Below are 23776 nucleotides of genomic sequence, written 5' to 3'. Positions count from 1 at the left end.
TTGTCAGAGGACTGCAATAGATTGAAATTTTGCAGTGCGTTGTGTGCATGCCTTACCATGCGCTGCTGTGCTGACACCAGGCTGTCCCAGTCGCTCTCTGGTGGCACGCTGCTGAGCGGCTGCATTTCATCGGGGGCTTTGCCGTGGAGCAAACTGTGCAGGGGCAGCTGGGGGGTGCCGTGGGCCTCTGCGCTTTCGTCTTTCTCCCAAGACAAGTGCTCCTGACTCATAGCATCGTCACCGTCAACCACAGATGCAAAAGGTGATGTGGCTTGCTTAGAAGACATGACTCTGCTGCAGGGCAACAAAACAAAAGTAGAGAAAAAGACGTTAAATTCTGTCGCAAACTCCAATTCCCGAATATCACCGGTTGTCATGCGTGTTGCTGGTCTGTTCTGCGTGTCATCGAGTCCCTAATAAAGTTCGGTTCAGATGGATGACTTGATATTCGTTTAGAATCATGTGTCCTTTGGATTTGCCCAAAAATCTACCACAGAAGGTCAGCCAATAAGTAGAACTGCATCCCCATAAGAAGTGAAAAACCAGATTTTTTTAAAGCAAATTTTCCAAGGTATTTTTAAAGGAACGGTTTATTTTCTTACCTTTCTTTTTCATGCACTGTCTGACTAATCTTCCATTTGGTTTTGTCCTTCAAACATCTTTAGTTTTCCTTGTTTGAGGTGATTTTACTTTGAAGCAATCAGACCCAAACAGCCAATTTTATTTAGAATAAAAGTACCCTTTAAAAAAAAAAAAAAAGCTGGGAACTATTCAAAAATCTGGTGCGTGCTTTCCTGAATATCACAGTGAAAGATGTACTTGACAAATCAGACGGAAAGAAAACAAATTTGAATTCAAATTTCTGTCGCCTTTTTACAACCTGGCCTTTTTTCCGTTTGAGTGTTTTTACTATTCACACAACCAGTTCCATTTTGTTTTCACAATTAATGAGGTCACACTCATGCTGTATGTTGCAATGAATAAAATTAAACACTGTGCAAGAAAATCTAATTATGCATTTGATAATCAATTAAAAAGGGAATAATGTGGCCTTCCTGTGTTATAAAGTGGAGAAAGGAAGCTGGAGAATAATTAGTTTTTAATAATTTAATTCTCCAGTTTTTGCTTGTTACCATTATTTATTTATTTATTTTCAGTTGCAGGATACATAGACTAATTAATATAAACTATTCAAAACTCAACATTGTAAAGTTAAGCAGACAGGTATTTTAATATTTGAGTGACATAGGAAGTGGAATATAGATTTGGCGGTGCGGATTCACGGGTCTTTGTTTTAATGGTACTTTCCAAAGGTACTTAAACTGATTGAAATACTTTACGTTTTGTCACATTACATCTATAAAGCTACATGGGATTTCAGGTGATTGACATGTATGACAAAATAATGAATGGAAATAAATGAATTACTTATGAAAATCTAAAAGGTGCAGTGCGCAAATGCATTCTGCCCCCTGAGTCAATTATAACCAACTTCTCCTGCACTTACAGTGATAAGTGTGTATGGTTTTAGGGTATGACTCTACCCTTAAGTAACCTGGATTTCTCCCCATTTCGTTCAGAAAAAAAGCTTAAGCGCAGTCAGACTGAATGAAGAGTGAACCTAAGTATTCCCACTGATTCTGCTTTGATTTAAACTGTTTTCATTGTAGCTCTGGCTGTATATTTTAGGTTGTTCTGCTGAAATGTGAACAAGTATTTTTTTAGTGGTATTATTTTACCACAAAAATATTCTCAAACATATTTTCTTCAGCAATAAATAAACCTGTATCTTGCTTTGTCCCATTTTTAAACTAACCCTGGTAAGTTTCCCTGCTCCCAAAGCATGATGCTCCCACCACCATTTCTTACAGTGGGTGTGGTCTTAGTTTTCCGTCACACTTAGCAATTTGCATTTAAGAAAAAAAAAAAAACATTTTCAGTCTTACCAGACCAGAGTAGCACTCACACATTTTTCTCCAAATCTCTTCATGGCAAACAGAAAACATGCTCTGCAGCTACACAGTCATTCATTACATTTGGGTGGCCTATCACAAAAACATGGCAATTAAACTCACCGATGTTAGAGATTACTACATGACAAAATGTAAAAAAAAAAAAAAAAAAGCTCAAGGGGAACTGGCATATTTGCAATACCCGACTAGTGATAAAACCAAGTATTTGTTATGATAAACTTCATCCCTGATCACCATCTGCCCTGTTCTCCTGCTCTATCCACAGGGGTCAGTGTGACAGCACTTTACTTCCAATCTTAACTTACTAGTAGAACCTAGGGAGGGGTGTGTGGAGGGGACACTCAAGGCTGAGGCAGAGCATGGTGCTGTGGTGTCCTTGCACTCTCTGCTGAAAGCCAAGCAGTACAAGACAAGCAAAGATATGCTCTATGTAAGAACGGATACTTTACTAATAAGGACTTAAGGTCTGATGGTTCTTGGTCTTAACTCACTGACACATGAGATCTTTTATCTATGCTCACATTAAGAGGAATTATTATCATAATTTGTTTGCATGCCAATGGGCTAAAAACATATAATGGACTGAAAAATCAAAACAAGAAACTAGAAGAAGAGTAATACAAATATTTCATAACGGAACAGGAATATCTGAAGTTCCCAAAGAAATTGTGTTCGGAGCCAACCTTTTTGATTAGCAGACCTGAGCTCGTCTCTGTCTCCCCGTCTTTCAGCCTCGGCGCTCAGAAGTGTTGTTGGCTGTATTTTTTAGTGGAACTTAGCCTTCAATTTTAATCAGCCATTAAATTGTTTCCTGCAATTATATCTGATCGAATCCCGGCTTCAAAACTGTGTGCCGTTAATTGAAAATCAAGAGTCAGAGCAAAGTTCAGCGCACGTGCTTAACGGTGGGTGGAATTGGGGGGTTCACGTGTGTGTGAGTGGTGGGAGCGGGCCGATCACGTAGGATCCGACGTATTTTTTATTCATGCACCCAAAAAGCTTGAGCCTGAAGCGAAACAAGCGCCTCGTCTTCAATGGAGTGTGAGCGCGAAACAAAGCACTGCTTTTGTATTACACAGTAAATCAAGTGGTATTATTTTACCACTAAAATATTCAGTCTCTGAGGCACTTTTACTTTGGTCTCCAGCCATCAGTCAAACTGCTGAGGCGTGAGCGAGGGAAGACGATAGACAGGGAGCAAAGAAGAGAGGCAGCAGTGGAGACTCCATCCTCCTGTAACATGTGTCTACAGCAATCTTGTTAAAGAATGCAACAGATCTGCAGCAGGCTCCATAACAGTATTTGTCAGCAGGAGTTAATAATTTATTAGCAGCGCTGGGAGGGCTGCGCTCAGGCAGCTAAAGAGTGGAGAGAAATCCTTCTGCCCCACCCCCATCTTCTGACAAGCCCCATACAATACTACCTCATATTATTGAAGAGGAAAAGGGGAAGAGTGGCAATAATTCTCTGAAAATATCTGAGGGCAAGCGTACAGTATTTTCCTCCTCTTCTTCAGAGTGGGGATCACAAGCCTCTGAGATCTAAAGGGGTACGTGCGCAGTAGATCGGTGCTGACACAACAAAGACTCTGGATGAGGTGCAAAAAAAAAAACAGAAAAAGGGTAGAATTCATTCGAATGTGGTAAAAGCGTGTGGAAAACGATTGCATATTTTTTGATGGAACAGGTTTGTTATCTCTGTTGGCCTCCATGCACGCAAAAAAAAATAAAATTAGCAAAACAGCCCTGTTTGGACAATTGCACTGTATTCTTCAAATAGCCCCATATACATGAATTATTCAAATATAAAGGAAATAGGCTGTACACTTTCACACACTACAACGGAAAATGTGTTCAGCTGTTGAATCAGATCCAAATTACATTAAGCAATAGGCGCGATTTTCCTTAAAGACAAAGCCTCGGTCATTTTGAAGACCTGTGGCAGCGACGAGACGGGGTCAGATAAAGAAGCAGCACGGTCTATATATAGCTGACAATATTGCACACATTTGAAGGATTAGGACTTAAGTTCTCTAGCCACAGGCTCATGTGGCCTGGAATGCTTTGAGTCATGAATTGTTCCCCGAGATAATGTTTCATCATCGTGCAAAACAGCCTCTGCCTAATTGGTAAGTATTAGAGGGGTGCTGTGCGGCGCTCATCTCAGGGGTCTTGTGACTGCTGGGCCATGTGTCCCCAGCTATCCCATTTCCTCTTTCATCATAAAAGGGTCTGGCCTGCTTTCGTCTGCCGTATCTGCTCTTTCACACTGTTTACCTTTTATAGACAATGGTGATAAGTAACCCCACACCGTCCCCCCCTCCACCATCACTACTACCCCCTCATCCCACCCACTTGTCTGGTTTAGTGCTGCCGCGGATCTTCGGGCTTTGATTAGTGCTGCCGCGGATCTTCGGGCTTTGATTGCGAAAAAAAAAAAAAGTGTTTGCAAGTATAAAACAGAGAATAGAGTAAATAGTAAAAAATAAATAAATTGCCAAAATAAAACTGGACAGGAAAGGTGAATAACTGGACATAAATGGCATAATTGTACACAAGTAAACATGTGTCCCAAATAATAGGACACAAAGTAAACAGAGATAAATTGTTTAAAAAGTTATATATATTTTTTTTGTTAATTCGGTTCAAAAAGCAGAACAGGCATTCAGGCAAAACAAATCTTAAGGTCCACTTAACAAACTTTCAACCAATCCTAAAATGCTGAAATTAATTGGAGATAAAGTTGTGATAAAAAAAGAAACAAAACAAAACAAAACAAAAAAAACAAAATGAAGGATACAGCCCATATAAACAGAGATAAATTAAGTGAAACTTTCGTCAAATAATTACAGTGTGATTCTTTTGTCAAACTTTATAAAAACCCATTAACATAATCTGAAAGAAACCCATAAAAATATGTTTAGAAAACTTATTCAGAAAGGTTCATTTTGTTGTTTATTTACTCTATTAATCTTTGTTTTTTAGCATTATGAAAATGTGCATAAGTGTTTTTATGGAAACATGAATCCTTTTCATGCTCCCCATAAAACCAAGCTTGAACACTTTCAATAAAATTAATAATGATTTAAAATCATTCTTACTGTCATGTAAGTAAAATCAAATTACACACAGAAACTAGTGCTGGGACTGTGTGTGTGTGTGTGTGTGTGTGTGTGTATGCACGAGTGCCTGTGCGTGAGAGAGAGAAAGAGAGAAAGAAAGAAAAAAAAGCGGGGAAAAAAAGTCATCTATGTGTTTCCCTTCAGGGGTTCCTCGTGTTGTAACAGGTGTCATGGTTGGGTTCCTCTGGGTTCTTCACCTGCCATAATGAGATATAACTACCTGACAGCTCCCAGCTGGAGGAGCACTGACACAGAATCCACCGTTTAGCACAATTAAATTATCACCCTCCATTGTAATTGTGCCATGCTGTGCAGCAGCCAGGTTTCTTGGATACATAATCAGCCCTTAATGTGGGCCCTATATTGTGTGCGCCGTCTTCCATTCATGGAAATGTGCATGCTTGCACATACTTGCTTGTTGCATAATGCCTGCTGTTTTAAAACGAGCTGTATGAAAAGAACAATATATATATATGTATACATATATATATATTCTTTTTTTTTTTTTTTTTTGCCGGACAGAATACTTAGANGCTATGTCCGCTACAGGACCTGTTCATGTACGTGTTGTGCTGCATTGCTGTGGAGGGTCTCAGCAGCCGGATGCAGAGTTACTTCAGAGACCCACTGGTACAGACAACCACCTGCCTCCTGCATCTATAGCCCACAAGTGTATCTGCTCTTCCTTGCTCTGCTCACATCAAAACTGCTCTACGTTTAGAATGCACATGGTCCCCCGGGGCCTTGCTGTTTTCTCGCTGTGGGTCTCCGAAAAGACATCTTTTTTTAGCAGCAACAAAAACCAAAGCATGCAAATTGGGGTAGAAAAGTATACCTTTCCTTTACACCTTGTCTGACTTCATTCTGTAAGCCAACATTCAGAAAAGAGTGTGGGATCATCTGTTTGACCCCCAAATAGTGACTCATAGTGTGGTGTTTTTTAAGTATTCCCTTTTGAAGACGGCAGCTCTAAAGGTTCTATGGCATTAAGGAACCATAAGGCTGGTAAAATGAAGGATAAAGCTTCTTTGTGCAAGCTAGAAACAATGAAAGTCTGATCATTTTGTATTTGAATACCTCAGGGAGGGCATAAGCACATCGTGTTCACTAATAGGCATTTTTTTTTTTGTTCTCTTTTGCAAGGCTTTCCTTTTATGCTTAAATTCCCACCACAAAGGCATCGAAACTAGAAGTAAAAAGACTTTAAACACTTTTTGAGACACATAGAAAACTTACTTTTCACTTCTAAAAATTCACTGGGTCTTTTGAGGCACTCAGGTATGAGATCTTTCTCTTGTTATTTCTAAAGGGAATGTCTTTGTGATTTCACACTTCAACATATCAGTGGATTTCAGTGCAAACACTGTTTATTGCTATTCATTTTTAACATTGCCAGAAGCTAAAGGTGATTCTTTATTTTTTTTCCAACTATTTTATCCATACAAAGGATTTTTGTTTTTTTGTTTGTTTTTTTTGTCAGAGGACTGCAATAGATTGAAATTTTGCAGTGCGTTGTGTGCATGCCTTACCATGCGCTGCTGTGCTGACACCAGGCTGTCCCAGTCGCTCTCTGGTGGCACGCTGCTGAGCGGCTGCATTTCATCGGGGGCTTTGCCGTGGAGCAAACTGTGCAGGGGCAGCTGGGGGGTGCCGTGGGCCTCTGCGCTTTCGTCTTTCTCCCAAGACAAGTGCTCCTGACTCATAGCATCGTCACCGTCAACCACAGATGCAAAAGGTGATGTGGCTTGCTTAGAAGACATGACTCTGCTGCAGGGCAACAAAACAAAAGTAGAGAAAAAGACGTGAAATTCTGTCGCAAACTCCAATTCCCGAATATCACCGGTTGTCATGCGTGTTGCTGGTCTGTTCTGCGTGTCATCGAGTCCCTAATAAAGTTCGGTTCAGATGGATGACTTGATATTCGTTTGGAATCATGTGTCCTTTGGATTTGCCCAAAAATCTACCACAGAAGGTCAGCCAATAAGTAGAACTGCATCCCCATAAGAAGTGAAAAACCAGATTTTTTTAAAGCAAATTTTCCAAGGTATTTTTAAAGGAACGGTTTATTTTCTTACCTTTCTTTTTCATGCACTGTCTGACTAATCTTCCATTTGGTTTTGTCCTTCAAACATCTTTAGTTTTCCTTGTTTGAGGTGATTTTACTTTGAAGCAATCAGACCCAAACAGCCAATTTTATTTAGAATAAAAGTACCCTTTAAAAAAAAAAAAAAAGCTGGGAACTATTCAAAAATCTGGTGCGTGCTTTCCTGAATATCACAGTGAAAGATGTACTTGACAAATCAGACGGAAAGAAAACAAATTTGAATTCAAATTTCTGTCGCCTTTTTACAACCTGGCCTTTTTTCCGTTTGAGTGTTTTTACTATTCACACAACCAGTTCCATTTTGTTTTCACAATTAATGAGGTCACACTCATGCTGTATGTTGCAATGAATAAAATTAAACACTGTGCAAGAAAATCTAATTATGCATTTGATAATCAATTAAAAAGGGAATAATGTGGCCTTCCTGTGTTATAAAGTGGAGAAAGGAAGCTGGAGAATAATTAGTTTTTAATAATTTAATTCTCCAGTTTTTGCTTGTTACCATTATTTATTTATTTATTTTCAGTTGCAGGATACATAGACTAATTAATATAAACTATTCAAAACTCAACATTGTAAAGTTAAGCAGACAGGTATTTTAATATTTGAGTGACATAGGAAGTGGAATATAGATTTGGCGGTGCGGATTCACGGGTCTTTGTTTTAATGGTACTTTCCAAAGGTACTTAAACTGATTGAAATACTTTACGTTTTGTCACATTACATCTATAAAGCTACATGGGATTTCAGGTGATTGACATGTATGACAAAATAATGAATGGAAATAAATGAATTACTTATGAAAATCTAAAAGGTGCAGTGCGCAAATGCATTCTGCCCCCTGAGTCAATTATAACCAACTTCTCCTGCACTTACAGTGATAAGTGTGTATGGTTTTAGGGTATGACTCTACCCTTAAGTAACCTGGATTTCTCCCCATTTCGTTCAGAAAAAAAGCTTAAGCGCAGTCAGACTGAATGAAGAGTGAACCTAAGTATTCCCACTGATTCTGCTTTGATTTAAACTGTTTTCATTGTAGCTCTGGCTGTATATTTTAGGTTGTTCTGCTGAAATGTGAACAAGTATTTTTTTAGTGGTATTATTTTACCACAAAAATATTCTCAAACATATTTTCTTCAGCAATAAATAACCCTGTATCTTGCTTTGTCCCATTTTTAAACTAACCCTGGTAAGTTTCCCTGCTCCCAAAGCATGATGCTCCCACCACCATTTCTTACAGTGGGTGTGGTCTTAGTTTTCCGTCACACTTAGCAATTTGCATTTAAGAAAAAAAAAAAAAAAAAAACATTTTCAGTCTTACCAGACCAGAGTAGCACTCACACATTTTTCTCCAAATCTCTTCATGGCAAACAGAAAACATGCTCTGCAGCTACACAGTCATTCATTACATTTGGGTGGCCTATCACAAAAACATGGCAATTAAACTCACCGATGTTAGAGATTACTACATGACAAAATGTAAAAAAAAAAAAAAAAAAGCTCAAGGGGAACTGGCATATTTGCAATACCCGACTAGTGATAAAACCAAGTATTTGTTATGATAAACTTCATCCCTGATCACCATCTGCCCTGTTCTCCTGCTCTATCCACAGGGGTCAGTGTGACAGCACTTTACTTCCAATCTTAACTTACTAGTAGAACCTAGGGAGGGGTGTGTGGAGGGGACACTCAAGGCTGAGGCAGAGCATGGTGCTGTGGTGTCCTTGCACTCTCTGCTGAAAGCCAAGCAGTACAAGACAAGCAAAGATATGCTCTATGTAAGAACGGATACTTTACTAATAAGGACTTAAGGTCTGATGGTTCTTGGTCTTAACTCACTGACACATGAGATCTTTTATCTATGCTCACATTAAGAGGAATTATTATCATAATTTGTTTGCATGCCAATGGGCTAAAAACATATAATGGACTGAAAAATCAAAACAAGAAACTAGAAGAAGAGTAATACAAATATTTCATAACGGAACAGGAATATCTGAAGTTCCCAAAGAAATTGTGTTCGGAGCCAACCTTTTTGATTAGCAGACCTGAGCTCGTCTCTGTCTCCCCGTCTTTCAGCCTCGGCGCTCAGAAGTGTTGTTGGCTGTATTTTTTAGTGGAACTTAGCCTTCAATTTTAATCAGCCATTAAATTGTTTCCTGCAATTATATCTGATCGAATCCCGGCTTCAAAACTGTGTGCCGTTAATTGAAAATCAAGAGTCAGAGCAAAGTTCAGCGCACGTGCTTAACGGTGGGTGGAATTGGGGGGTTCACGTGTGTGTGAGTGGTGGGAGCGGGCCGATCACGTAGGATCCGACGTATTTTTTATTCATGCACCCAAAAAGCTTGAGCCTGAAGCGAAACAAGCGCCTCGTCTTCAATGGAGTGTGAGCGCGAAACAAAGCACTGCTTTTGTATTACACAGTAAATCAAGTGGTATTATTTTACCACTAAAATATTCAGTCTCTGAGGCACTTTTACTTTGGTCTCCAGCCATCAGTCAAACTGCTGAGGCGTGAGCGAGGGAAGACGATAGACAGGGAGCAAAGAAGAGAGGCAGCAGTGGAGACTCCATCCTCCTGTAACATGTGTCTACAGCAATCTTGTTAAAGAATGCAACAGATCTGCAGCAGGCTCCATAACAGTATTTGTCAGCAGGAGTTAATAATTTATTAGCAGCGCTGGGAGGGCTGCGCTCAGGCAGCTAAAGAGTGGAGAGAAATCCTTCTGCCCCACCCCCATCTTCTGACAAGCCCCATACAATACTACCTCATATTATTGAAGAGGAAAAGGGGAAGAGTGGCAATAATTCTCTGAAAATATCTGAGGGCAAGCGTACAGTATTTTCCTCCTCTTCTTCAGAGTGGGGATCACAAGCCTCTGAGATCTAAAGGGGTACGTGCGCAGTAGATCGGTGCTGACACAACAAAGACTCTGGATGAGGTGCAAAAAAAAAAACAGAAAAAGGGTAGAATTCATTCGAATGTGGTAAAAGCGTGTGGAAAACGATTGCATATTTTTTGATGGAACAGGTTTGTTATCTCTGTTGGCCTCCATGCACGCAAAAAAAAATAAAATTAGCAAAACAGCCCTGTTTGGACAATTGCACTGTATTCTTCAAATAGCCCCATATACATGAATTATTCAAATATAAAGGAAATAGGCTGTACACTTTCACACACTACAACGGAAAATGTGTTCAGCTGTTGAATCAGATCCAAATTACATTAAGCAATAGGCGCGATTTTCCTTAAAGACAAAGCCTCGGTCATTTTGAAGACCTGTGGCAGCGACGAGACGGGGTCAGATAAAGAAGCAGCACGGTCTATATATAGCTGACAATATTGCACACATTTGAAGGATTAGGACTTAAGTTCTCTAGCCACAGGCTCATGTGGCCTGGAATGCTTTGAGTCATGAATTGTTCCCCGAGATAATGTTTCATCATCGTGCAAAACAGCCTCTGCCTAATTGGTAAGTATTAGAGGGGTGCTGTGCGGCGCTCATCTCAGGGGTCTTGTGACTGCTGGGCCATGTGTCCCCAGCTATCCCATTTCCTCTTTCATCATAAAAGGGTCTGGCCTGCTTTCGTCTGCCGTATCTGCTCTTTCACACTGTTTACCTTTTATAGACAATGGTGATAAGTAACCCCACACCGCCCCCCCGCCCCCCTCCACCATCACTACTACCCCCTCATCCCACCCACTTGTCTGGTTTAGTGCCTCCGCGGATCTTCGGGCTTTGATTGTGAGAAAAAAAAGTGTTTGCAAGTATAAAACAGAGAATAGAGTAAATAGTAAAAAATAAATAAATTGCCAAAATAAAACTGGACAGGAAAGGTGAATAACTGGACATAAATGGCATAATTGTACACAAGTAAACATGTGTCCCAAATAATAGGACACAAAGTAAACAGAGATAAATTGTTTAAAAAGTTATATATATTTTTTTTGTTAATTCGGTTCAAAAAGCAGAACAGGCATTCAGGCAAAACAAATCTTAAGGTCCACTTAACAAACTTTCAACCAATCCTAAAATGCTGAAATTAATTGGAGATAAAGTTGTGATAAAAAAAGAAACAAAACAAAACAAAACAAAAAAAACAAAATGAAGGATACAGCCCATATAAACAGAGATAAATTAAGTGAAACTTTCGTCAAATAATTACAGTGTGATTCTTTTGTCAAACTTTATAAAAACCCATTAACATAATCTGAAAGAAACCCATAAAAATATGTTTAGAAAACTTATTCAGAAAGGTTCATTTTGTTGTTTATTTACTCTACTAATCTTTTTTTTTAACATTATGAAAATGTGCATAAGTGTTTTTATGGAAACATGAATCCTTTTCATGCTCCCCATAAAACCAAGCTTGAACACTTTCAATAAAATTAATAATGATTTAAAATCATTCTTACTGTCATGTAAGTAAAATCAAATTACACACAGAAACTAGTGCTGGGACTGTGTGTGTGTGTGTGTGTGTGTGTGTGTATGCACGAGTGCCTGTGCGTGAGAGAGAGAAAGAGAGAAAGAAAGAAAAAAAAGCGGGGAAAAAAAGTCATCTATGTGTTTCCCTTCAGGGGTTCCTCGTGTTGTAACAGGTGTCATGGTTGGGTTCCTCTGGGTTCTTCCCCTGCCATAATGAGATATAACTACCTGACAGCTCCCAGCTGGAGGAGCACTGACACAGAATCCACCGTTTAGCACAATTAAATTATCACCCTCCATTGTAATTGTGCCATGCTGTGCAGCAGCCAGGTTTCTTGGATACATAATCAGCCCTTAATGTGGGCCCTATATTGTGTGCGCCGTCTTCCATTCATGAAAATGTGCATGCTTGCACATACTTGCTTGTTGCATAATGCCTGCTGTTTTAAAACGAGCTGTATGAAAAGAACAATATTCATTTTTTTTTTTTTTTTTTTGCCGGACAGAATACTTAGATAAAGATATAAAAGTGTGGCCCAGAAATTGCTAATTTTTCCCTCCGACTGCCGCACAGAGACGGCAGAATTGTCTAAATGAATTTGTTTAAATTGTTGCTCCATTATTGTTGACCTTCCCCTGCAAAAAGTCAACTCAATTACGGCGGCACTTCATCTTCACTTCACATTCTCTCCTGATACCTTCTCCATTAGAAACCGCTGCCGTTGCCACAGTTAAAAATCCACACTCAAATGATAGCCACCCAGAGCAAATTAAGCAAGCCACCTGAAGTGCACACTTTACATACTGAGCAGAGCATTGATAATTACTTTGCAGGGAAAATTATTTGCAATAATATGTTGCTAGAGGAGCTTCCTTACAGCTCACTTTAAACACTCGCGCAGCTGCCGTGACAGCGTGCTTGGTATACTTGCCCCCCCGCCCCCCTCCACCCAAGGTAAGGGGTGATGCAGGTGTGAGAGTGCTTAAAAGTCTCTGTCTAATCGGGAAGGGTCGATGAGCACTCACAGGCTCGATCCCTGCGCCTCCTCCCCCACCCTCCTCCTTCTCCTCCTCTTTCACTCCCCCTGTGCCATCGGCAATTTTTTTCTGATCCCAGGATACAAGCTCAGACCTCGATGGCATAACAGCCTCTCAGTTCTGCAGGACACACACAAGTTTACTCATGTGTATGCTCTCGGACATGAAAAATGGGAATGCAAAAAAACTACAAAAAAAAACAAAACAAAAAAATTGTTAATGGCCTTAACAAGCACAAATGACTAGCTGGAGGAGGATGCATTAAGGTGAAATGAATACAATATGCTCACAAAGTATTTTCTCCTCCCTTTCTTTGGGCCTGTTTACTTTCAAAATTCTTTGTAGTGCTACTGCAGCACTTGAGCAAATCTCGCAGAGAGTCAAGCCATCAAGTAACATAACTGAATTTGATGAGCAACAGTGGAGCTTTGCGGTTTCCCTCATGGTTGACAGTAAGTTATGAGCCCTTTGTGAGCGGCAGAAGGAAAACAGAGACTGGTATTTGGCAGGAACTCAATCATAAAGAAATCTTCTGTTCGTGCAACCTGGACTATTTTGATGGAAGCAATTGAGAATTGTTTAAGGAAAGAAAGAAGAAACAGTGACAGATGACATATAGAGCAGGGCGCCGTTTCTGCAAAAAAAAAAAATCTTAAACAAAGCCCCATTTAGACGAGGCCCATTCTGGCATTTGCAAGTTTCTCAGTGCAGTAAAGAATGCACTTAAAATGTGGAGTAATATCTGGCCCAGCTGCCAAAGAAATAATGGAAAGGCTCACACACAAGTGGCAGGATGCTGTTTTTCCAAATGATATAAACTTCACAATTCTAATTAAAAAAAAAGTTTATTTTCTGTTGTCTTTCTGCCGTTTTTTTTTATTGTTAGAAATAAAGAAGTTGCCTTTTTTGTTACTCATAATCGCATACTGTTTTAGATTATAGGCTGAAAATGTAAACCTTCTTTTGCTTTCGCTCCCATTTTGTTCACTAAAAAAAAAAAACAGTGACATTTATTATCGTAGTTTTACAGTCGCACAGAAGAGAACTGGCCTTTTCACACCCTTTTTTACTTTTTCCACATTTGTCATATTAAAGTCAGAAACTTAACATGTATTTGAATTTTACAGACATAATGCAAAGTAGTGCATCGTCGCAAAATTCAACCAATGAAATCATAAAAAACGGTGTGTTTTTAATCCACCAAATGAATACTTAGTGGAGCAATTTTTCACCACCGTCTTATCACATCTGGAGATTGAAATGTTTGCCCATTTACGAAATAGTTCAGGTTTAACAATGCTACAGTTTTGTTTCGCTGAGAAAACCTTGTGTTAATTCAAAATATTCAACTTCGATCTCTGAGCAGACCACATTCCTGCATGTTTCTTGCATCCCTTATACAGGCTTCATTTAGCTTTATTTCTACAACAATCTTTCTTCTTGTAATTCTTTCATAAAGGCTGAAACAAATATTTGTGTTGTCAAATTATTTCTCCCCCCAAGCAGTGGATCTCTGTAGCTCTGCCGAGTTACCACGGGCCTCTAAGCTGCTCCTCTCATTAACATTCTTTGCATAATAATTTATGAGGACAGTGTTGCCTTGGTAAGTCAATTTCAGATAATAGAGCAGTGTTACAGGAAATGTCCAAACTTGGGATATTTTTTAAAACCTAACCTTGACTTAAAAACGGCTCCACAGCCTTAACCTGAAGCTGTATGGATTTAATGTTCTCTGACAAATCTCTGAGGCTTTTGCAGAACAACTGCTGTATACTGAGAGTGTTCTTTTTTATTATTTTATGCATTTGGTTGCACTCGATTTTTTTTTTTTTTTAATTTTTTTTTTTTAGCTGTATCAAAGTAAAAAGGGTGGATGATGACAAAGGTAAATCACGCTTTCCTAATTTTTATTTGGAACATTTTGGACACTGTCTGAGTTTTATTCCACTCTACAATTATTTTCTGTCTGCTACTGTCTATTAAGGTGTAGTTTTAACTTGACAAAATATAGGGATTTGAGGGGAGTCTGCATACTTCAGTAAGGACTGTACCTTTTATACAAGCCTTTTTTATTCCCCTTCTTTGTCTGCGGGCCTCTGGATATTAGGAGAACTGGGATATAGTTGGGCTGAGTAGCCACCTTTCATGTGACACATCAATTGGAAAATCAAAACAGGGGTAGTTCATTTGCTCCACCCAGATGAGGCCATCTACTGTAGCTGAGCCATGATGAATAGGGGTCAGGCGAGCCACACCTCAAAGATTTATGATTAAGGCTTATTATGTTGGGAAAACTGACATTGATTGCTGATTTAAACTGCTGAAACCAATTAATTTGCTGGAGCTGAATAGAAAGCATGGTCAACAGTGTGTGTCATTCTGACAGGTTGGATAGGATGAAGCCAAATGAATGGCTGCTGCCTGGCTCTGTTTGGAGGTGGTTAAAACCTACAACGTGTGATTGACAGCCAAAACAGAAAGAGAGAGAGAGAGAATCAGAGAAAAACTCTCAACAGGAAAGAAAAAGGGGGAGATATGACGGGGGAAGAAAAAAAAAAAAAAACCAGAAGCTTCGGCCACTGATCTGGGTAATTGCCTAAAAATTTGCTTCACCACAAAGACATGTACATGGTGCTGTTTTAGCAATGCTGAAATGGTTTCATTCACGGTGCGGCACGGAGGAAACCCAAGTAAATGAATGTGAAACATGGCTCTAATATAATCAGAGAGCTGACAGACATGGTCGAACAGAAAAATGTGCTGCATTTCCAATGCTGAGGAATTGGGTACTGTAGTGGATTAAATGCTGACTGAAACACGAAATGTCTCACCAGTGGCTTCGACGCCTCTCTGCCCTCATCCAGAGCAAACACCATTAAAACTGTACCTAACAGAGTCTATTGCTAATGTGTTTTTATGCCATTTTGCTCTCAGCTGTATGTTATTTTTTCTGCGGTTGCAGGCAGTAGCGTGTGTTTACTGATACCTTCCCCTTTGTGTTGGTTTCGCAGTTCTTTTGCAGGCTTGCTCAGACAACACAAGCGTCATGACAGGGTTCCAAAATGAAATCATTAACTAAATTGCTTTCTTAAAAAGCCACAAGTGTGCAGCAGGATTTGTGTGTGTTTGGCTGCGGGCCACGGGCCTCTGGTTCTCAGGCAGCAGTGCCCTGGCTCTGTTGTGGTTTCTTGCCACCACAGTCGTTATGCTCAGCCTCAGCTGAGCACAATGCAGGGGATGCAGCGCGCTTCGCCTCGCTCCCCGGGATAAAAGTGAAATCACTTGAATAAGAACGGGAATTTACTTTGTATGTGGAAAATCCTCGTCTCAAGAAGTCAATAAAAATCCTAAGAACACCGAAGGAAAAAAATGAATAAAATGTACGTACAGAAGCACTAATTTCACAGATGTTATGCAACAATCTTTCAGAAAAGGTTGCCAATCTGCCTGAGATAGGTTTCAATAAACAAAGCAAACAGAAAGGAGAGCAGATAGTGAGTGAAGGACAGACAAATATTTGATAAGAAGATAGAGGCTACAGCTAAGCTGTGTAGAAAGGTAGCTGAGGACCCAACAGACACACACACACATGCCTAAGCACAAACCCCGCCTGTCTATCTGTTCTGCGCTGACCTAAAGGGAGCAGATGTGTATTTCACAGCCTGCGGAGTGTGTAACCATTCTGCAAACAATAGGTGGGACTCGACAAAGGTCGCCACACTTGCAACACACTTTTTACAGTAAGAGGCAGGACAATTTCAGTGGTCACTTAGTAAATTATTTACCTTGTTTTACTGCAGAACTCCAAGGGATTTGTTTTTGCAGACCTTAGAGGTTAGTTTGGGAAGATGAGCCTAATTTATTTATATCCCTGGCACATTTTGGTTTAAGGAAATAAGACAGGCATTGCTCAAAGGTTAATAAAACATTGTCAAAAAAAGTTGTCTAAAAAAATGATATTTTTATTTACATCGCATTTAAAAATGCAATGTTTTCAATTATGTATACCTTTAAAATGAAACATCTTTATTGTTATTACAGCAATCAAACCCATATTATGCCTGGCCTGCTTTTTGAATGTTTTCACTGGTATTTTGATGACTTTTAATGATGAAGATGATCTTTGAGGCCACAAGACCTCCTTACTGTCACCCTGGTCTTCAGCTTCCTACACAGATTGTTTATTAGTAGAAACACGGTGATAAAATTTTTAAGTTAACTTAAAACCTAAATCTGCCAGGGACATGACTGATTCTGATCTTGTATATTCTTTTAGTGCATCTGCAATTAGTCAGGTCCTATGTGCAAATAGACAGCTTTATATATACATTTACTATTAAATAGAACTGAAAACTTTGACAGAAAAACAAATTGAGTAAATAAACATCAATTAAGCCATCCACCTTACGGTTTCACATTGAGAACTCATTATGAGATTTAAAGTAGACGTTTATTTATTTGTTTGGACGATTACGCGCTGTGAACTGTTATGCAGCTTCTATGCAATTTGTAAATCTTCTTCTCAAGTATTAGCCAGGCATATCAACTATACATGACTGGAGCATAAATGAAAAACACAAGACATAGTTCTTTGTGAATCTTAGCCAAAGAAATCCCCAAACCGTTACTTTTTGTGTAGAATGTATCTTTCTTTTTTGGAGCTGTCGAGGAGCAAGTAATAAATCCAAAGTCTTTAGACAGCTAGATTTGTCCAAAGACTTCGCTGTCTGTAGACAGAAAAAAAATATATATATTTTCTTATTTGCTTGCAAGCCAGCTTTTCAGGGAAGCGCTCTAAAAGCTATCAAAAGTTTAAGCGTTTCCCACATCCTCCTCTTGTGGGTGTGCCTGTAAAGTGCTTCACTCCCTCTTCTGAGAACCTCCATGGAATTGCATCATGGGATGGCGAGTATGATGGTAGCAATATACTGTAACATGGGGGAAATACCTAATTTTGGTTGATTCATAAACACCTTGTGAAATGACTGGTCTCAGACAAGTCTGTGCTTTGCTGGATTTTGGGTCCGAGTGTGGCCGAGCCCAGAGTCAGCTTGCTCTTTAGGACACACACAGGTACACGCAGTTTGTGGTCACCCTTTCCTTTATTTCATGCTGACGTTACCCCTCTCTCATTATGAGAGTGGGTCTTTACCAGAGGCCCTTGTTTGGTACAGTTAGAGCTGATGCGATATGAACTGCACACCAAGAGTCAGCAGCGATCTGCATATTCAATAACTTCCGTAATTATATGCGCAATTCATCAGATGGGATGTGATTGCAGGGGAAGTGGAATAGAGTGGAATAGAGAGGAGCAGAGAGGTCTGATTCCTGGAGGACTAAAAGTCTAATCACAAAACTAACATGATAATTGAAATCTAAATTGAAAGGCTTTGCTCTCAGGGAGCACATGTCAGACATGGTGTGTAGAGGAGTTAGTGAGAGTACAACAGAGGAAGAGAGAGTGGCGGGAAATATTTAAGCTAAATATGCCAAAATCACCATGCATGGAAAATAGCAAAAATACATATTTTTAAAAATTTAAATCTTCAAATATTCACCTAGCAATGATATTTTTTCTTCATTTGTTACCTATTGTTTGAGGGTCTCAAATTATTATTTTTTTATTCATTTGTTTATTGGCGCCTTTATATTGCAGCACTTGTTTGATGAAAGACAAAACCGTCAGACTGTTGATCAGAAAGATCCTGTTTACATGACTCTGCCCACATTTTTTTCCATTTGTCTTGTCTTGCATTTAACATATCGAACAATATGTTAGTGAGGATGTTCGAGTTTTTAAATTAATAAGTTATTTTAACCTTCTTTCTTTAGTATTTGGGACCTGAAAAGGTTTTTGTGTTTGCAAAAACAAAACATAATCTCACCAGGTCATTTCACTAGAGGAATTTTGTCTTCAGCTTTATCTCAGGCGTTTTGTCCCAGCTCTCTTACTTTTGCCCCCTTTGTCTGCTGGATGTCCTGGACACAGGATTCATATTCATCCATCAATAACATTTAATTAGTTATGCCAAATTCATTAACCTGTACTGCTGTTCAGCTGGCCTCGGCCATAAATTTGCTTAATGTGAGCAGACGCTTTGCAGCTGTAATAAGGGACATAAAACTTAAAGAGAAGCACACACACTGTCCCTATCTAGTCATGGATCATTCAAACTTGTGTTTTAGAACAGCAGCATTCCTATATGAGGTATTTTAACAGATTTTTCTATGAATCCCTACTATTTTTTTTTATTTATGCCTAATTTTTCAGCAATCCATTACTTATCGGGAAAAATTGTTCAACAGTAATTGTGAGTTAAGATTAATCTTGTGTTTCAAATTATTTTTTATATAGTTCAGGTTTCAGCATATGAGACATGACTGGGAAATCAAAGCAGCTTTGACAGCTTTTCTCTGCCAAGCTGGTCATTTTAAGCAGCAATAAATGCACAAAATAAAGTGCTATTGTTAAAAAAATAAAATAAAATACTTCACTGTCCTAAGTTAACACATCGACTTTTCTGTGGTCTTCTATCCCCCAGTGGTCTCGCCTAACAACTCCCACCAAAGAGCCTATTAGACCTGAATCCCACTTTGCTGTTAAAAAGGGTCCTGTCCTTTCAGCACACTCACTGGCCTGCTTTCTGTTTTTCATGGCATAGGTGGTAGAGGAACACAAGTTCATTGTTCCCTCGCAGATGGAAGTTGGAGTTACCAGGGTAACGGCTCTAATCCTCTCCTTTTTTTTTACCATTTCTTTCATATTAACAGTCCATCGAGAGCTACCTTTTAAGTCACAGGCAAGGAGTGCTTGCTTACCCACTTTTAATTAGCCATGACTCTGTTTGCCAGGAGACAGCATGATGAGCTAATCGAAATTTACGAAATAATGACGCACTGCGAGAGGCTACTTCTTCCTCCTGCGTCCCGCTCCAAGAATAACAATAATGAGGCCATTATGGAGGATTGCACTTTAAAAAGGCTGCGCTGCCACCAAAACAGAGGACATAATTGTTCTAGTGTTTTCCATACAATCAACAACCCATTGTGGATTGACTTCAGAACGAGCGGAGCAAAGAATGGGTGTCATAATGATTGGTCTGTGCTGCCTTCAAGATGCTGTACAAAGTGCCCAGTGAGTTAGATAGACTACTGATTTTCTTGTGGATCAAGGCAACTGTCTGGTTTTGTATGAAAAATGTCTTTTCTTCTTTTTGTGTGTCTATTGCCATTTATTGTGAGTGTGTGTTCTCTAATGTAGCCCCCCAGTCTATAACTGAGAGCCCACCCCCCAATTCATGCGACGAGATGCGAAGAACCTCAAAACAGTCGGAGCGATTGACCACATATGCACAGCTCCGTTTGTGTTTTGCAGAGGGTCTAATAAAAGTGTCTGTGTTCCTAAAATAAAATAAAAACCAGATTGTACTCATCGGCATACGTACAATCAAAAAGTCAGCGTTGTTCAAAATCAGGCATGTCAGCTGAGCATTATCTATCATGTCAGGTTGGCTCAGTTTGAAAGCCGCATGTCTGCACTCCAAACTGACTCAATTACAGAGCAGTTTAGGCCATCTTGAAAAGGAAAAAAAAAGATCAACAGCAAAAAAAATTCTTTTAAAAAAAGTTTCACATCGAATCTCGCAGGTGGAGAGCGTGCTGCGGTTGCACAAACATGGCTCTGCAGCTATTAGTTGAGCTCCATTGTAATAGGGGAGAGGAGAAAACGGGGCTTGAGGGCAGAAGGAATGCTAAGTGGGCCCCTTAGTCTAGTCAACCTTCAGTGGGTTTCATTTATCTTCATCTTGTTAGGCTAAATTAATTAACAATCTCAATGTTACACACTTTCTCCTTTCATTACATCAAATAATGGTGAAAATGTAGAGGGAGGTCCTGCCCACTGGGAGTACACTAAGACTGAAGATCTCTCTGTCTGCCCGTCTCCCTCTCTCTCTCTCTCTCTCTCTCTCTCTGTTTCTCTCTCTCTCTCTTTCTGTCATTATCTCTCTGTCTTTCTGTTCACATATCTGCGCTTAGTTCCTTCCCGTTTCTCTCTTTTGCTCACTCTCATTTTCCCTCTCGCTTTTTTGACTGCGCAAACAAGAAGCTGATAAATGCGTTGCCTAGACATATAAAAAATTGATCTAAGGCGAAATCAACAAAGAAGCTGAGGAGGACTGAGTGACAAATCGTAGGCAGTCAGACAGAAAACTTTTGGCTCAGTTCAGAGAATTTTTTTAAAACCCTATTTACTAAAACCAGACACAGAAACAAAAGCTTGAGAGTTGGGCTTAAAACGAAGACTCCAACTGTTTGACTTCCAAGTGTTTGCCACAATAACTGTGCAACAGGTTTCGTGTTTATTAAAAATGAAAGTGGTTTCATTTGGAGCCACCAAAACTCATGCCAACTCAAAACCAAACTCATGACTCAACACATTAATGAAAGAAGGAGCATCTGTGATGAGGTACTGGAGCATAAAATGTAAAAAAAAAAAAAAAAAAACAATCCACTCTGGAGAAGATTTGTATGTGTGACACTGCTTAGAGAACTCACTTTGACCTAACTTTGTTTTTAGAATAAAGAAACTAGGATTCTTTAATGGAGAACCGTGCTTATCCACCTCTGCTTCTTTCCATTTCACCCCCTGCCTCAAAGCCCACTTCCCACTCCAGGACACAAGTCTTATCAAAGCAAAAAGGGCTAACCCTGAAGCAAAGCCTGCCTTTAATCTTGGCCCGATTGTCTGGGCCTCAATCAGTGTGCATAATATCTTTCTGCTGCTGCCTTTAATTAAAACTGACATTGACAGAAGGGTGTGCATTAGAGGTGCAATAAGGCATTGAAAAAAAAAAAAAACAACTGAAAAACCTGTCACATATAGTGGGAGAAAAGGGTAAGAAGCATTCGGTGAAGGATCTAATTTTTCTCTTTTAAAAATACCGTCTCGTGTGAACTGTTCAAAATGTACGACTCTGCTCATCTTTTTGGATGCCCATTAAAACCGGTTTCAACAGGTGCTGATAAATCCGCTTTGCAGGACTGCTACAAAAGCGGAAATGAGAAATGGTAGCGCGCATTCAAAAATTAAACAAGTTTATTTCTGAAAAACCACCAGCTACACCCCACCAAAGAAGCCGGTGTCGTTTATATTGTACATTTTTCAGTTTGCATTTTACCTTTTAAGCGCGGCAACTGTAAATAAAGTTAGAATGTGATAATATAAACAATTAAAAGGTAAGTGATAAGTTGCTTTTTTTTGTCTTGTGCAACAGAATTTAGATTAAAAGGTTCATAGATTTGCATGTGTTAAAAAAAATCGTCCTTGTAAAGTCAACTCAAACAGGATGATTTTGCTAAGAGTTTATTCCCCTTTTGGTGAAATGCTAAGATAAAATAGCTTCGCCCCCCTCCCTCCTCTTTTAAGGTAATAAATGTGAGATTCCATCTGTTAGAAAAAATAAAAACAATTTCAAATAGGCAAGACATTTTCCTATTGAATTCCTGAAGGACGCTTTGATGAGCAAGAGTAATGGTATCAAATTGTCCTTTCTTTTTAAAATGCCCCCAACCGTTCTGTGGGAGAAAAAAAAAATGCTGTTAATTTAATCAAATAAGTGACCTTTTGAAAAAGAAATCAAAGAGGATTCATTAGCTTTAGTAAAGTTTGGCTGACAGCAGCTTTGAAAGGCAGATGCTGCTGTGGCTTTTAATGAGCCAGGCCTAATTAGGGAGCAACACTGGAGCCTAGAGAAGGTGGTTGACTAGGAAAGGAGCCAATGGTAAATAAGCTTGCTTATTTACTTCCACTGTGTGTAATGACAGCACACATTTTTAATTAGAATCCCAGGATGTGTAAAGGCAGACACACACACAAAAAAAATGCAAATCTTTACATTAGGGTGAAGACAAACACAGGAAGGAAAGGGGAAACAAGAGTACATCACAAGACTGATTTGCCAGTGATTGCCTCAACCAGCCAGCCCTGATAAGGGTGTTTAGCAAGGCAGGGGCAGATGAGGAGAGTGGTCAGACAAGAGCATGCAGTATGAAGACACAGAGAGCTTGACCTGCAGGCTGTTAAAACTGTGAAATGAGTGGAGGCAAGGGGTGGGGCGAGCTCATGTGTATGTGACCGTCAAGTTGTTGATGTGTGCTTTCAGTCTGACTCAAGGCTGTAAGGGTGAGCATGCTTCACAGCCAACGCAATACATGAACACAACTGTAACAGACAGCTTGGGTAAATATGCAAGAATCTATGTTGGACAGTCTTTCAAATGTACAAACACATGCGCGCACGCAAACATGTGCACCCGCACGCATACACACAAGGGGTAAAGTCCACAGCTAACAATGTGTCAGAGAGATTAACCCCCCTGCCCCCAAACGTGTGCCTGCCACACCACCCTCGCCCGACCTGTGATCCTAGATGGCAACAACGGAAATGAAACTAACCTCAGTAAAAAGCTGCTACGAAGAAAGCCCTCCATGTCAGCGAGTGGGGTTCTGGTAGGAAAAATCACAGAGAACATCTTTTTTTTAACTGAGAAATGAGTTATAATCAGGAAGAAGAGCAACAAGAGATGGGGAAGGAGGAAAAAAGAAAAGGGGAGAATAAAGCAAAGAAAAACACATTGATCATACATCTTCCTCTTATGCACGATCTTATGTCTTTAATTAAAGCAAAAAATATGACTTGGAATCCATCCTCTTTTTTATGAACTGACATCATTAATTACATCTCTTTCCATTGAGGGATTGGATTTGCATACAACATTGGTTTGCGCTGATGATATGTTAGCATCAAATAAACCCTGCCTACTGATCTCCATGCAGCCCGTATCCACGGCTTTGTGCAGATATATGGATGTGGATCCAGCCCCTGTGACCACAGAACCCGTCTGTTCAGAGTAGCCAGCGGTGGTCCAGCTGCAGCCCATGTGTGGCGAGGCTGCTGTGGCTTCTAGGAGCTCGGCCACAAGGGACCCAAGCTGGGAATCACAGCGCCAAAGAGGCAAAAGGATGTGGTCATGATGTCACCACTTGTATAGGTCGCTCAGAAGCCGTACCCACAAAAAAAAAAAAAAAAAAAACAATCCACTCTGGA

At 39.7% G+C, this 23776-nt stretch overlaps 2 protein-coding genes across 3 annotated transcripts in view; both read right to left on the bottom strand.

The window, feature by feature from the left end:
• LOC103139440 (SRY-box transcription factor 6) overlaps positions 1 to 358 on the bottom strand; it is a 94688-nt gene extending 94330 nt beyond the window's left edge. The window contains exon 1 of one of the 2 annotated variants that reach the window (XM_007554063.2): positions 57 to 358. In XM_007554063.2, the coding sequence (XP_007554125.2) occupies positions 57 to 287 (231 nt within the window). In that variant the 5' untranslated portion in view covers positions 288 to 358. The remainder of the gene's footprint in view (positions 1 to 56) is intronic. The other variant, XM_016672470.1, reaches the window with a different exon arrangement.
• A 3956-nt stretch (positions 359 to 4314) lies between these two features.
• LOC103139494 (transcription factor SOX-6-like) lies at positions 4315 to 23195 on the bottom strand. The gene is made up of 3 exons (XM_016672438.1): positions 23125 to 23195; positions 6580 to 6861; positions 4315 to 4390 (listed from the first exon to the last, which is right to left on the bottom strand). Exons 1-3 carry the CDS (start codon positions 23157 to 23159, stop codon positions 4315 to 4317), a joined length of 393 nt encoding a protein of 130 aa, XP_016527924.1. The 5' UTR covers positions 23160 to 23195.
• Between the last annotated feature and the right edge of the window lie 581 nt (positions 23196 to 23776).

This window comes from Poecilia formosa, unplaced genomic scaffold, assembly GCF_000485575.1.
Source record: "Poecilia formosa unplaced genomic scaffold, Poecilia_formosa-5.1.2 Scaffold61, whole genome shotgun sequence".
Classification (NCBI taxonomy): Eukaryota; Metazoa; Chordata; class Actinopteri; order Cyprinodontiformes; family Poeciliidae; genus Poecilia; species Poecilia formosa.
Note: the sequence above shows the minus strand (reverse complement) of the source record. Positions and strands in the feature narration are given on the sequence as shown.